General features: G+C 43.6%; 1 protein-coding gene across 3 annotated transcripts in view; it reads right to left on the bottom strand.

Moving 5' to 3' along the window:
* Positions 1-1,887: 1,887 nt before the first annotated feature.
* Positions 1,888-12,778, bottom strand: part of LOC147111739 (neuromedin-S-like) — a 32,722-nt gene continuing 21,831 nt past the window's right edge. For 2 of the 3 annotated variants that reach the window (XM_085998931.1, XM_085998929.1), the window contains 3 exons: positions 4,173-4,208; positions 3,840-3,897; positions 1,888-2,093 (listed from right to left, as the gene is read on the bottom strand). In XM_085998931.1, coding sequence (XP_085855057.1) covers positions 3,859-3,897; positions 4,173-4,208 — 75 coding nt within the window. In that variant the 3' untranslated portion in view covers positions 1,888-2,093; positions 3,840-3,858. The remainder of the gene's footprint in view (positions 2,094-3,839; positions 3,898-4,172; positions 4,209-12,778) is intronic. The other variant, XM_085998930.1, reaches the window with a different exon arrangement.

Raw genomic sequence — 12,778 nt, 5'->3', positions numbered from 1 at the left:
GCCAGGATGGAAAAATCAATCAGAATGGCATATCTCACTGATAGTGGTGAATTTGATTGTGTAAGAGATAATAGCCAGGTGGGCAATTTATTCAGCTTTGATGCACACCAGTAATCAAAATTTAAGAAAGCAAGCTGAGGAGGAAATCATCACTGGTGGAAGGCAATAGAAAGTGAAGAACAGATTTTTTGATGTCAGGAAGAAACCCAAGCAATATGTAGCTTTCAATCATCAGGTACACAAGGCTATCAGTGGTGAGCTACTGGAGATCACGGTGCTGGCATTATTCCCAAGAAGCTGCATGTAAGAGAGTCTGGAGTGGGAGACAGAAGCCAAAATATGTGTATCTGCTAATGACCATGGCAAGTGCCTTTCTTCTTTCATGTTTTCCCGTGCACCATACTGAAGAAGAAGAGTGGACTAAGAGGTAAACCTTCTTTATAAATAATATTACCTGCCTTGCAGTAGGTACACATCAACAGTACTTTAGACCTTCATACTCTCTACCTGTACAGTACCTAAATATTATCTTTCCACAGAACAACCTGGACCACAACAGCAAGGAAGATTTCAGAGTGAAACTGTATCATATACTGTACTGGAAAACATTCACACAAGTAACACCACTGTACAAGTGAGTCGCCAGCATAGGAGCAGTCACATAGCATGAAGGAGATAGAATAAGCTGGAGGTGATTTGGGGGTTGCAGACATCCTAGACCTGAGACTCAAACAGAGAATATTAGCTGCAGTGATTTACAGGCTTGCCTGTAAGATGAGGGTAGTTGAATACCTGCACCATGTGCACAATATGATGGTCCAGTATAATGTGTTAGACCAATATGTGGCTGAAGTGAAAACTTTGTAGGCGTTTTTGTCACCATTTTTAAGTGGGAACAGGGCAGTAGTGGGCTGAAAATCACAGCGCACTACCTGCCACCCCAGTTCCCGCTGCAATTTTGGAGCAAGCCAAGAAATAGATAAGCAAATCGGGAGTCTACTTGATTTTATAAATCAGGATCCTATGCTATTTGTCGTGGGAACTGTGCATTGAGCAGCCGAATGAGCAGTCCTTAAAGGGTCTGCTGCAGGCCACTCGGAAACCGTGGGAAAGAAACCTGCAGCACTGATTCTTTGAATGCTCCTCCTGGCTTGACAACAATCTTCCCACTTGCTGCTGGTCTCTCCGTGCCCAACCCCCACAGGATTGCCTCCATCCCTCTTCAAGTGCTTTGCGGAGGAACCGTCGGATTTCTTACCCAACCCCCCTGTGAGTGCTCATTACAATACTTTCAGCGAGCTGCTAGCGCTCAATGAGGCCCGACCATTAAAATGGTTTGGTTTCTCACGGGTGCCATCAGAAAGGCAGTGAGATAGTCCTACCCATTGCCCGCTCAATGTGTGCTCAACACGAAAATCGCCCCCCATGTTTATTCACGGAGTGAGCAACATTGGAGCAGTGCTCGACGATACTCCTGCTACTGCTATGACTGACATGAAGGCCAGTAACAAAGAATGGATAGCACCAAATAGTACTAAAGAAAAAATATAGTTAACCATAAGGGAGAATTTCCTCACCTTATAGATATACATTTTTCTGGCCTCAGATATGATCAGATCAGCCATGAGCAGATGCCTACCACCACTATATTAATTTAGGCAGTGGAGAGGCAGGATGTTGGAACCTTTGTCTGTTCTGATATCATACAGCCCTAGCTACATTTTTACTGGTGCTCCACTGGGAGATCGGGAGCCCTCCCAAGTGACTGAGGCATTCCTTATCTGATACTTCATTACCAGGGAGTGCTGCTAATCCCACAACTTATTGTACGAAAATCTGAAAATCAAAAATCAGATCAGTACATAAATAGACAATAACAAATGCTGTGTGAAATATTTATTATTCACAGTAGAAAGCACAACTCTAATTTTCAGCCACATATTACAACATTTTGTGATTTAGCAGAAGTTGTCCAAAGTTACAGTTTGCCTGTAGTTGATGATTATTAGACACTTTCAAGGGATGGAGGTCGATTGCAGTTTGTAACTACTCTGAGATCTTTCAGTTATTCCTAAGTGGTTATTCCAAAAAATCTGTAAATAAAAATAAATTTTATACATACACTTGTTATTCTTTTGTACAATATTTCAAAAGCGCAGGCCAATTTTATATTATCTGAAGATTCTCAGATCAGGTTATTAATGTGATGCAGTCCAAGCATTAAACCATTTTCACCAGATTTCACTGCATTTTAGCAGCTATATTCAGTGCAGCTGAGTGCATGGCCATAAAACTTCAGATAAAATAATGAATGGATAATACATGATATAACCAAATTTATTTATTATTGAAAACACCAAATATTTGCTTCAGTTTTTCATCATCAATAAAACATTCATTTTATAATTATACAATTGTGCTGAAAAAGTTCTATTGATCCAACTTGGGATTTTTTTTTTTTTTTTTTTTTTTTTTTTTTTTTTTTACACACGGGACTTAAAATCCACGGCCCTTCCAGTGCACTCCCAGTAGAATTTCAGTGGGAATGCATTGGAAGAACCACAATTTAGTTCCTGTATTGTCAGTTTGAGGCGGACTCTTTTCCTGCCCCAAACAAGGCCATTGATGCAGGAGGGAGTGGAATCGAATAGGGACACCTTACATTGGGATTTCTCATGTTCCCAGTCCTCAGAGGAACCCGCCATAGGGTCATTGGAGGTATGCCTGATAAAACGTGGAAGTGGAGCCATTTCTGGATCTTCAAAGAAATATCTCTAATTAAAAAAAATAATAATTTTAAAGGGGTCCCTTACAAAAGAGGCGGTGGAGGGCTCCTACAACTTCTTTTCAAAGGGGCTCTGACATCTGCCAGACCCAACGATCTTGACTGGACATTCTGTCCTGTTTCCAATAGCCATTGGCAAGGAAAACAAGAGATTCCCCCAACATTGGTGGAGGAGGTCCTGGGCAGGTGTATCTCTGCACTTTTTCCAGGATGTGTTGCCCCCTCCCCATGGATTTTCAGGGCCTATATGTTTTGGAATGTTTTTAAACTCACCAAGGTAATGGAACTCATCTCCACCTTTGGTACTTAGGTAGGATTCTACTCTTTGGGGTGGAGTTCTGTCACCAAGAGGGAACCCGCCAGTTCAAAGAGGACAATCCTGACAGTGCTGCACTAGAGATGCAGGGGTTCTTAAAGGGGCAGAAGCACCCTGAAGGTCAGAATCAATGTCCTACTAAAGGCCCCAGCTGAGACCGGAGCTGAGATGGAGGGACCGAGGCTACTACAAGGCTTTCTCCATACATGGGGATACCTCATGGCTGTTATTGCCACTTCCTGGGACCCACCGTCACCTTTTCAGGAAGCAGTAGGCCTGACTGCCTACATTTTCCTTCATTCTCTATCATGATCCCATCCAATTTCGGGTGGGATTGCAGAGGAGGATCTCACTCTTATGCATTCCCAGGCCAGGTTTGAATAGCATGCTGGGCCAGGTTCAGGGTAAAGTTTCCTTGAAGAGTGACAAATATGGAGTCCTGGACAACATTCCTTCTTCCTGGATTATATTCCAGATTATAACTGACAACTTCATTATAAAAGTACATCCATAAATTGGTTAGAAATTGGGAATAATTTTATCCATAATCATCCCATCAGTCTGAATTGGATTCAAACACAAGTCCCAGAACTGAATGGATAGTATGTTAATGCACTGCACCATCTAGTCTCCTATAAATACATTTTTATTTATTATAAAATGAAAGTACTGGACTACAATAAATTGACTTTATATTTCTGCACTACCAGGAAATGTTATAAGTATAAATATACATACGTTTCAGATGAAGTTTTGTTTATTGTGAATACACATCAAGATTTCTCCCACTTTGAGGCTGGAATTAACAATATCAAATATTATGAGCAAAATATTTAACAGAATTACAAAAGAAACATAGTTCATTTCAAAATGACATGAGTAAGGTGTAATGTCACTACAATATCCTAAACTTGCATCAAATATAGCAATATGACAACCCTAAACAGGAAGAATGGCCTCCCAGAGCTATCCTGCAAAATAAAGTCATGTCCTATGCAGGAAATCTCTTAATGCAATACAGAAAAAACCCCATTAAATCCAACACACCATTTAGGAAAATTGTGAACTTACCTTTTTGCTAAATTCTGTTTGTGCTGGCTGTTGTTTCTGAAAAGGAAGACTTTTTTTAAATCAATAGAAGTTGTGACTTGTTTTATTATTTTGGAAATTGGCAATGCAACATAGAAAACTTTTATTTGTATACTGCATATACATTTTTTTGCCTTCTGGGTAATGTGGAAGAGAAGAGGTATTAGGGACCTCAGCTTCACAAGACGTTAAAAGCAGCACCTTAAGTGGCTAAGGCTATAAACAATAAATAATGGAATACTGGGTTTTATCGCAAAACATTTGGAATAGTTGCGATGTAATGGTGTATGTATATAAAATATTAGTAAGTCCAAAGTTGGAGTGTTATGCGCAGTTTTGGGCTCCACACTACGGGAAGGATATGGAGCCAGTATAGAGGGTACAGCACAGATTCACTAGGCTGCTGCCTGTTATGAGGAAATACAATTACAATAAAAGATTTGGAAAAAAATGGGTTTTCATTAGAGTGATTTAATAGAGGTGTTTAAACTTATGAAGAGATAGACAGAGTAGATAGAAACAGACTGGTATCGATTATAACTTGAGGCGGGATTGGTGCGTGGGGGACCTGAAGTGGGCGGTACACCCAGAAATCATGAAGCAGGCGAGGCCCGGCTGATTTTTAACAGCTGGACCTCTAAATTTTTTTAATCTCCCACCCTAAGATGGCGGGAATTGGGACAGGAGTAGGATATCGCAGGGGACCAATCCCGGTCATAAGGTAAGTTCTGGGGGGGGGGGTTTGCTGTTCCAATGCCGGTTGGGGGAAGGAGAGGCAAGGCCAGGTCTGGGGAAGCCCAAAGATCCGTTGCAAAGCCTGGGGGAGTACATCCTGCTCCTCCTGGCCCACAAGGATTTCACATAAAAGTAACATTTTAAAACTTACCTTGGCCTCTTTTGGCCACTCCATGACTTCAATCATGTATTAGCTGTTGGGATTGGCCCCATGGCCTCCCGAATACTAAAGTTGAAATGGTATTGCAGCACTGATGATGTTATCAGGCCATGACTTTTAGATTTAAATTAGGCCCCCGCCTGCTTGCAGCCGGAGTCTTATCCGACTTCAGAACCGGTGAAGGTAAAATGTCACCAGGCAGAAATGGTGCAGCTTGACGTGCCAAATAACTGCCCGAATCCGAAGTTAAAGCTTAAGACTGAAGCCTTTTATTAAATAAGAATCATGGCAGAGTTAACAGAGTTCATCATCGAACCGAGCCCTTGGTAGAACATACCAGAAGAGGGGCGGGGCCAGGGAGGAGCATTAGTGGTTCCCCCCAGTGGAACATTCTAGACATTACAAGTACAAGTACAAATATCAGAACACAGTTATTTCATCACATTCACCCCGCTATAGATTCAGTCTGTCAGGAGGTCTGATAATCCTCTGGGAATGACGTAACTCTTGCTGAGGCTCCTCCCGGAGTACTAACTCCGGTTCATTCGAATTCCCAGAATCATCAGTATTTTCCACACTGAGGGTTTGTGTCTCTGAAGGTCCAATACCACGATTGAAAACTCTACTCTCAGAGTCGAACTCTTTTTGAGCTCCAGCAGGTGCAAGATCTTTAATAGAGACCGTATCCTCTCGCCCATCCGAATATTGAATATACACATACTGGGGATTAGCATGGAGGAGTTGTACTCCCTCCACCAGTGGATCAGTCTTGTGGCCTCTCACATGTCTGCGCAACAACACAGGGCCCGTGGTCGTCAACCATGTGGGTAACGATACTCCATTAGTAGCTTTTCTTGGAAAACTAAACATCCTTTCATGAGGGGTGGCATTCGTCGCTGTACACAAAAGAGACCTTATGGAATGCAGCACGTCTGGCAGGACATTCTGCCAGCGAGAGGTCGGCAGGCCTCGTGACTTCAGAGACAGTACGATAGCCTTCCACACTGTCGCATTTTCTTTCTCGACCTGCCCATTACCACGAGGGTTATAGCTGGTAGTTCTACTCGTTGCAATCCCCTTCGATAGCAAAAACTGTCGTAATTCTTCGCTCATAAAGGAAGAACCCCTATCACTATGTATATAGTTAGGCATGCCGAACAAGGAAAACAGTTGGCAGAGGCATTTAATTACAACAGCACTAGTCACATCCGGACAGGGGATAACAAAAGGGAACCGAGAGTACTCGTCTATAATATTAAGAAAATAGACATTACGGTCGCTCGATGGAAGGGGACCTTTAAAATCGAGACTCAAACGCTCAAATGGTCGAGTTGCTTTAATAAGATGAGCTGGCTCGGACGGCTTATAGAAGCGGGGTTTGCATTCAGCACAAACATGACAGGTTCTGGTCATTGTCCGGACCTCCTCAATAGAGTAGGGTAGATTGTGGGACTTAATGAAGTGGTTCATTCTGGTAACCCCAGGGTGGCAGAGTGCGTCGTGGAGATTTTGAAGCTTATCTGTACCTAGACTAGCACATACTCGTGACAAAGCATCCGATGGCTCATTAAATACTCCAGGCCTGTACTGAATATCATAGTCATATGTTGACAGTTCTATTCGCCATCTTAAAATCTTATCATTTTTGATCTTGCCTCTCTGCTTAGTGTTGAACATAAAGGCCACAGATCACTGGTCAGTAATGAGCGTAAAACGTTGGCCAGCGAGATAATGTCTCCAATACCTGACTGCTTCAATAATTGCCTGTGCCTCCTTTTCCACTGAAGAATGTCGAACTTCTGGTCCTTGCAATGTACGAGAGAAAAAGGCTACTGGTCTACCAGCTTGGTTAAGAGTTGCTGCCAACGCAAAATCAGATGCATCACTTTCCACTTGAAATGGGATCTTCTCATCCACGGCACATACCACTGCCTTCTCAATGTCCCGTTTGATATTGGCCCAGAAATTCCAGAACGGGGCTTGCAGCGCGTGCAAGCCCCGTATTTACACTTACCCCGCGCTACTGCCGATCAGCTCCAGGGACGCCTGGAATTGGTGTTTCCAGAAGAAGAATCCCGGGCAGCGTATGACGTCACGCCGCCCAGGAGTGCAGCCAGCGCGAAGCCAGGAGCGTGCAGTGCAAGTGAGACACGCCCCTTGAGGTCTCAGTTTCACTGGACATGCCCCCAATGTTTCTGTCAAGCTGCTAACCATTTTTACATGCAAAGCAGCAGTTTAAATAGGTTTTTGGAAGTTTTTTGAAGATTTTGGTAACTTTTATAAACTTTTTAAAATGTTTACATTATTTTGAGTAATCTGAAGTAGTTTTAAACAGAATTAAAGCAATTTAAAGACTTTTAAAAGCCCTAAAAGAATGTTTTTAATTCCATTTATTTATTTAGCAATGTCGTCGTCATACGTGTCTTCACACTGTTCCCTTTGGGGAACTGTATGAAGTGGTGGAAGGATTTATGGTCATGATTAACGCTCATTCCGTGACCGTAACCATCTTTGAACCAGGCATTAGGGCGGTTAGTCCTATGGCGGGAGGGTTTTACGGGCTCCCACAAGCTATACAAGGAGGGGGGGCCACCCACACCCACGGACGCAAATATCCCACTGGATGTCAACCCAGAATTTAGAGCCGGAGCTCCGACTCCACTTGCCGGGACTGTCTGGAGCGGGGTTCGAAACCCTACCCTGATCTGGCCCAGCAGCGGGGATCCTACCGCTATGACAAAGGCCCAATCTGATTAGCAACGTGAAATGGCAGCATAGGGCTCCAGTCACGGGGAGGGAAAAGGCGCAGGAAACGTATGGGTGTCACCTTTTGTGCGGAGTGGGCCTTTTGCGTAGCAGTAAGCATCCCCGCCGCTGGGCCAGAAGGAGTAGGGTTTTGAACCCCACTCCAGACAGTCCCGGCAAGTGGAGTCGGAGCTCCAACTTTAAATTCTGGGTGGACATCCAGCGGGATACTTGCGTCCGTGGGTGTTGGTGGCCCCCCCCCCCCTCAGATGGGTTGTGGGAGCCCGTAAAACCCTCCCGCCATAGGACTAACCACCCTAATGGCTGGTTCAAAGATGGTTACGGTCACGGAATGAGCGTTAATCACGGCCATAAATCCTTCCACCACTTCATACAGTTCCCCAAAGGGAACAGTGTGAGGATACGTACGATGATGACCTCTTGCGCAATGCACCTCCTTGGACCCTCAGTCGCAGATGCGAGGGGGCAAGTCGTGCAATTGTTAAATTTTTCATTTTATTGACATGTAAAATGTTGGCCCAGTAATTCCCTTCCAAATGCGCGAGTACGGTCGGGGTACTTACGCATCTGGCTGGATGAAATGCCGGTTTTCAGCATGCACAGTGCATGTGGGGAAAACCGGCATTTCCTGTCCTCTGAACGAAGGGGTTCAGAGGCAGAACGCGTGCGACTGCACAGGCAGCGCGTGCGCAGTATAATTCGCCGCTTTCATTAATGCTTTCAGTGAGGTCAAGTCATTACAACTTACACATGAAAAAAGCATGGGTACAGTTGCTCCAGAGGCTGCGGAGGAAGATATTTCTTATCGTGGAGCTTCTGAAAGTATGTATGTCTGTATATATTCCTTTGCGTGTTATGTATATATTCCTTTACTTATGTGTATGAATGTATTATTTAATTATGACTTTCAGAGAAAGTAACTTATTGGAAAATCATAATTAAAAACATACATTCATACACATTAGTAAAGGAATATAAAACATACATACATATACGTAAAGGAATATATGTGGACATACATACATAACTCATTCTCACATTCCATTCACAGCCACAATTGCTCCTTCTACCTACCGTTCTGAAAACCCTTTTTAAAAAAAAAAAAAAAAAAAATAATTTTAACTTTAAAACTTACTTAAAATTTCTTAAAATAACTTCCCTCCCCTTTCCAAACAAAAATATTGCATTTCAGAAGCTCCACGATAAAATGTTTCTTCCTCCGCAGCCAATGAACCACTTTACACTTGCTTTTTTCAAGTGTAAATTCTGAGGACTTACCCTCACGGATTTCATGAATGAAATCTACGAAGTTCACTGCGCAAGCGCTGCCTGTGCAGTCGCACGCGCTCGAGGTCTGGAAATGCCGGCGTTCCCCGCATGCGCTGTTCATGCTGAACGCCGGCATTTCCAACGGCCAGATGCGTGAGTACCCCGAGCGCACTCACGCCTTTGGCCGCGAATTTCTGGCCCATTAAGGAAAGCCTCCTGAGTTTCCGCCGATAGCGGAAAAGACGTCGACTTAATATGAGGTCGGACTTTATCTGAGTAGCTAGCCACCCACTGGGCATAGTACGAGAAGAATCCCAGACACCTTCTTAAAGCTTTTACAGTGTGAGGTAAAGGTAATTCCTTAAGTGGGCGTAATCTTTCAGGGTCTGGCCCGATTACCCCATTCTCCACAACGCAACCAAGAATACACAAACGTGTAGTATTGATGGTACACTTGTTTTCGTTGTAGGTCAGGTTTAACCTCTTTGCAGTCTCTAGGAACTTCGCGAGATTTTGATCATGCTCCCGTTGGTCACGCCACAGATGGTAACATTGTCCAGGTACGGGAATGTTGCTTCCAACGCGTATTCATCCACCATACGATCCATCTCCCGTTGGAAGACGGATACCCCATTCGTCACTCCAAAGGGCACCCGAAGGAATTGGAACAGGCGCCCATTAGCTTCGAAGGCCGTATAAGGTCAGTCTTCTATTTTGATGGGGAGTTGATGGTAGGCAGACTTTAAATCAATGGTGGAGAACACGCGGTACTGAGCTATCTGGTTCACCATCTCAGAAATACGAGGCAAAGGATAGGCGTCTAATTGGGTATACAAGTTTATAGTCTGGCTATAATCGACCACAAGTCTTTTTTTCTCATTAGTTTTAACCACCACCACCTGGGCACGCCACGGGCTATCACTGTGTTCGATGATTCCCTCCCGTTGAAGCCTTTCCACTTCCTCTTTTATAAATGTTTTATCTTCTGAACTATACCGTCGACTCTTAGTCGCTATAGGTCTACAATTAGGAGCATGGTTCGCAAACAAAGAAGGCAGACTTACGTTTAAAGTAGAAAGGCCGCAGACTGTGAGCGGAGGCTGAGATCCACCATACTTAAAGGTAACGCTCTCATGCTGACACTGGAAGTCCAAGCCTAATATTAAGTTCACACACAACTGAGGTAATATGAGGAGTTTAAAGTCCTTATACTCCGTATCCTTAACGGTCAATGTGACTTTACAATATCCAGTTACCTCCGAAGTAAGGGATTTGGACGCCATCACAATTTCACTTCGAGTAGGATACACCTTCAATGAACAGGAGTTAACAAGGTTGGGGTGTATAAAACTTTCAGTACTGCCACAGTCTATCAAACACCCAGTAGGACGACCATTAATCTTAATGTCCATCATAGATTTTGACAAGGAACACTGTATGGTCTGGTCAACCGTAGCCGAGGCTAGAGTAAAACGATAGGCGGCAGCAGAGAAGACATCGGGTACAGGATTACCCTTACACACTTTACTAAAATGTCCCCGTTTCTTACATTTAAAACAGGTAGCCTCTCTGGCTGGGCAACTTTGCCTGGGGTGTTTAGATTGGCCACAAAAATAACACTTAGACCCATGGGGCACAGCCGCAACAATAGGATTAAGTGGGGGCTCCATTGGTGTTATGGATGCCTCCATACTCGGAACACACGAGGCTGAGAGAGATGCATGGGCTGATGCATACACTTCTGAATTCTTCTGGGCTACATCTAACGATCGAGCAGCAGCGACAACCGTTTTTAAAACTAACGAGTCGTTCTCGAGGAGTCTCTAATATAATTAGATCGGAGGCCAGATATGAAAGAATCGCGGATGGCTTCTTCCTGATACACTATGGCAGAGACAGCCTTGTAGTTGCAACCCTTAGCCAAAGCCTTAAGGTCCTGCAGGAAATCGTCCAGAGATTCCTCGGGTAATTGCCTGCGAGTAGACAGGAGATACCTGGCGTATACTTCGTTAACCGACTTAAGGTACTGGGCTTTAAGAGCTGCGAGGGCCTCTTCATATGTAGTAATATCTTCAATTATAGAGTAAGTTTGATGACTTACCAAGTTGGTTAGAAGACCCAACTTGTTAACCGTCGGATCAGTCGATGATGCGATGAAGTGTTCAAAACATCGGAGCCAATGTGTAAATTTCTTCGATGCATCTGCCGAATGGGGATCGATATCCAGACGCTCTGGTTTCAAAAATCAATCAATCTTCCAAAAGTTGTTATTTAATAAAATTGATGTGCCAAATAACTGCCCGAATCCGAAGTTAAAGCTTAAGACTGAAGCCTTTTATTAAATAAGAATCATGGCAGAGTTACAGAGTTCATCATCGAACCGAGCCCTTGGTAGAACATACCAGAAGAGGGGCGGGGCCAGGGAGGAGCATTAGTGGTTCCCCCTGGTGGAACATTCCAGACATTACAAGTACAAGTACAAATATCAGAACACAGTTATTTCATCACACAGCTTCAGGCTGAATTTAACTCTTCCGTACCCATGCACCATTGGGGGGGCGGGGGGGGGGGGTGTAAAATCTACCCCACTGTTTGCAGTAATTGAAGGGTCTATAATGATGAGACATAGATACAAGGTTAATTGTAAGAGATTTAGCATATTGAGCAAGAGAAACCTGTTTAAACAGAGGGTTATGAGGCTGTGGAATGCACTAGTGTAATTAGTGATTGAAGCAGAGTCAGTGTCAACCTTTAACAATAGTTCAGATAGGTGGTTGAAGGTTAACGGGATATGGGAACAGGGTGGGCACGTTGAATTAGGACTACTGCTCAGTGGGCCAACATAAATTGCTTGGGCTAAATAGCCTGCTTCCATGTTGTAATTTCTATGTAATTCTATGAGTATGATAATGGGAACAATAGTACAGAAGTTGGAAGGGGAAGAAGGATCATCTTTCTTCGAAATAGGATGAGCACAAATTTTCAATGAGGAAAAAAAAGTGGACTTAACAGGAGGGATAAAGGGATGACATAGGGACAAATTTGATGGCACATATGTTGAGGACCTTAGGAAGGACACTCCAGAGGCCTCATTAGAGTTCCAAGAGCAAATGATCTGACAGATATGGTGGAGACAGCTATCTCTTTAGGAGAGATATCAACCAAGCCAACAGGAGGTTGGACAGGGAGACTCACAGACATTTCAAGTGACACATTTGGCAAAGGACCCGAAGGATTGACTACTGGATGGGATGAGACATTAAATGAAGGTCCTATTTTAGTGGTTCAGGTAAATGTTAAAGATCCCACAGCACTTTTTGAAGAAGAACATGAACTTCTCCTGAAGACCTGGCCAATATTTGTCCCTCATTCAACACAACCAAAAATAAATGAAGTGGTAGCTCAGCTCATTGTTGTCTGCAGCTTCTTGCAAAATGGCTGCCCACATAACATATGTAATTCCACCACAACAACTTGCATTTAAATAATGCCTTTAATGAGTAAAATGTCTCAAGTTGCTTCACAGAAGTGATATCAGACAAATTTTGATACCGAGCCACAAAAGGAGATATTAGGGCAGGTGACCAAAAGCTTGGTCAAAAAGTAGGTTTCAAGGAGTGTCTTAAAGGAGGAGAGAGAGGTAGAGAGACAGAGAGGT

This window comes from Somniosus microcephalus, chromosome 10 (assembly GCF_052327205.1).
Source record: "Somniosus microcephalus isolate GS21.2 chromosome 10, FLI_Smic_1.0, whole genome shotgun sequence".
Classification (NCBI taxonomy): Eukaryota; Metazoa; Chordata; class Chondrichthyes; order Squaliformes; family Somniosidae; genus Somniosus; species Somniosus microcephalus.
Note: the sequence above shows the minus strand (reverse complement) of the source record. Positions and strands in the feature narration are given on the sequence as shown.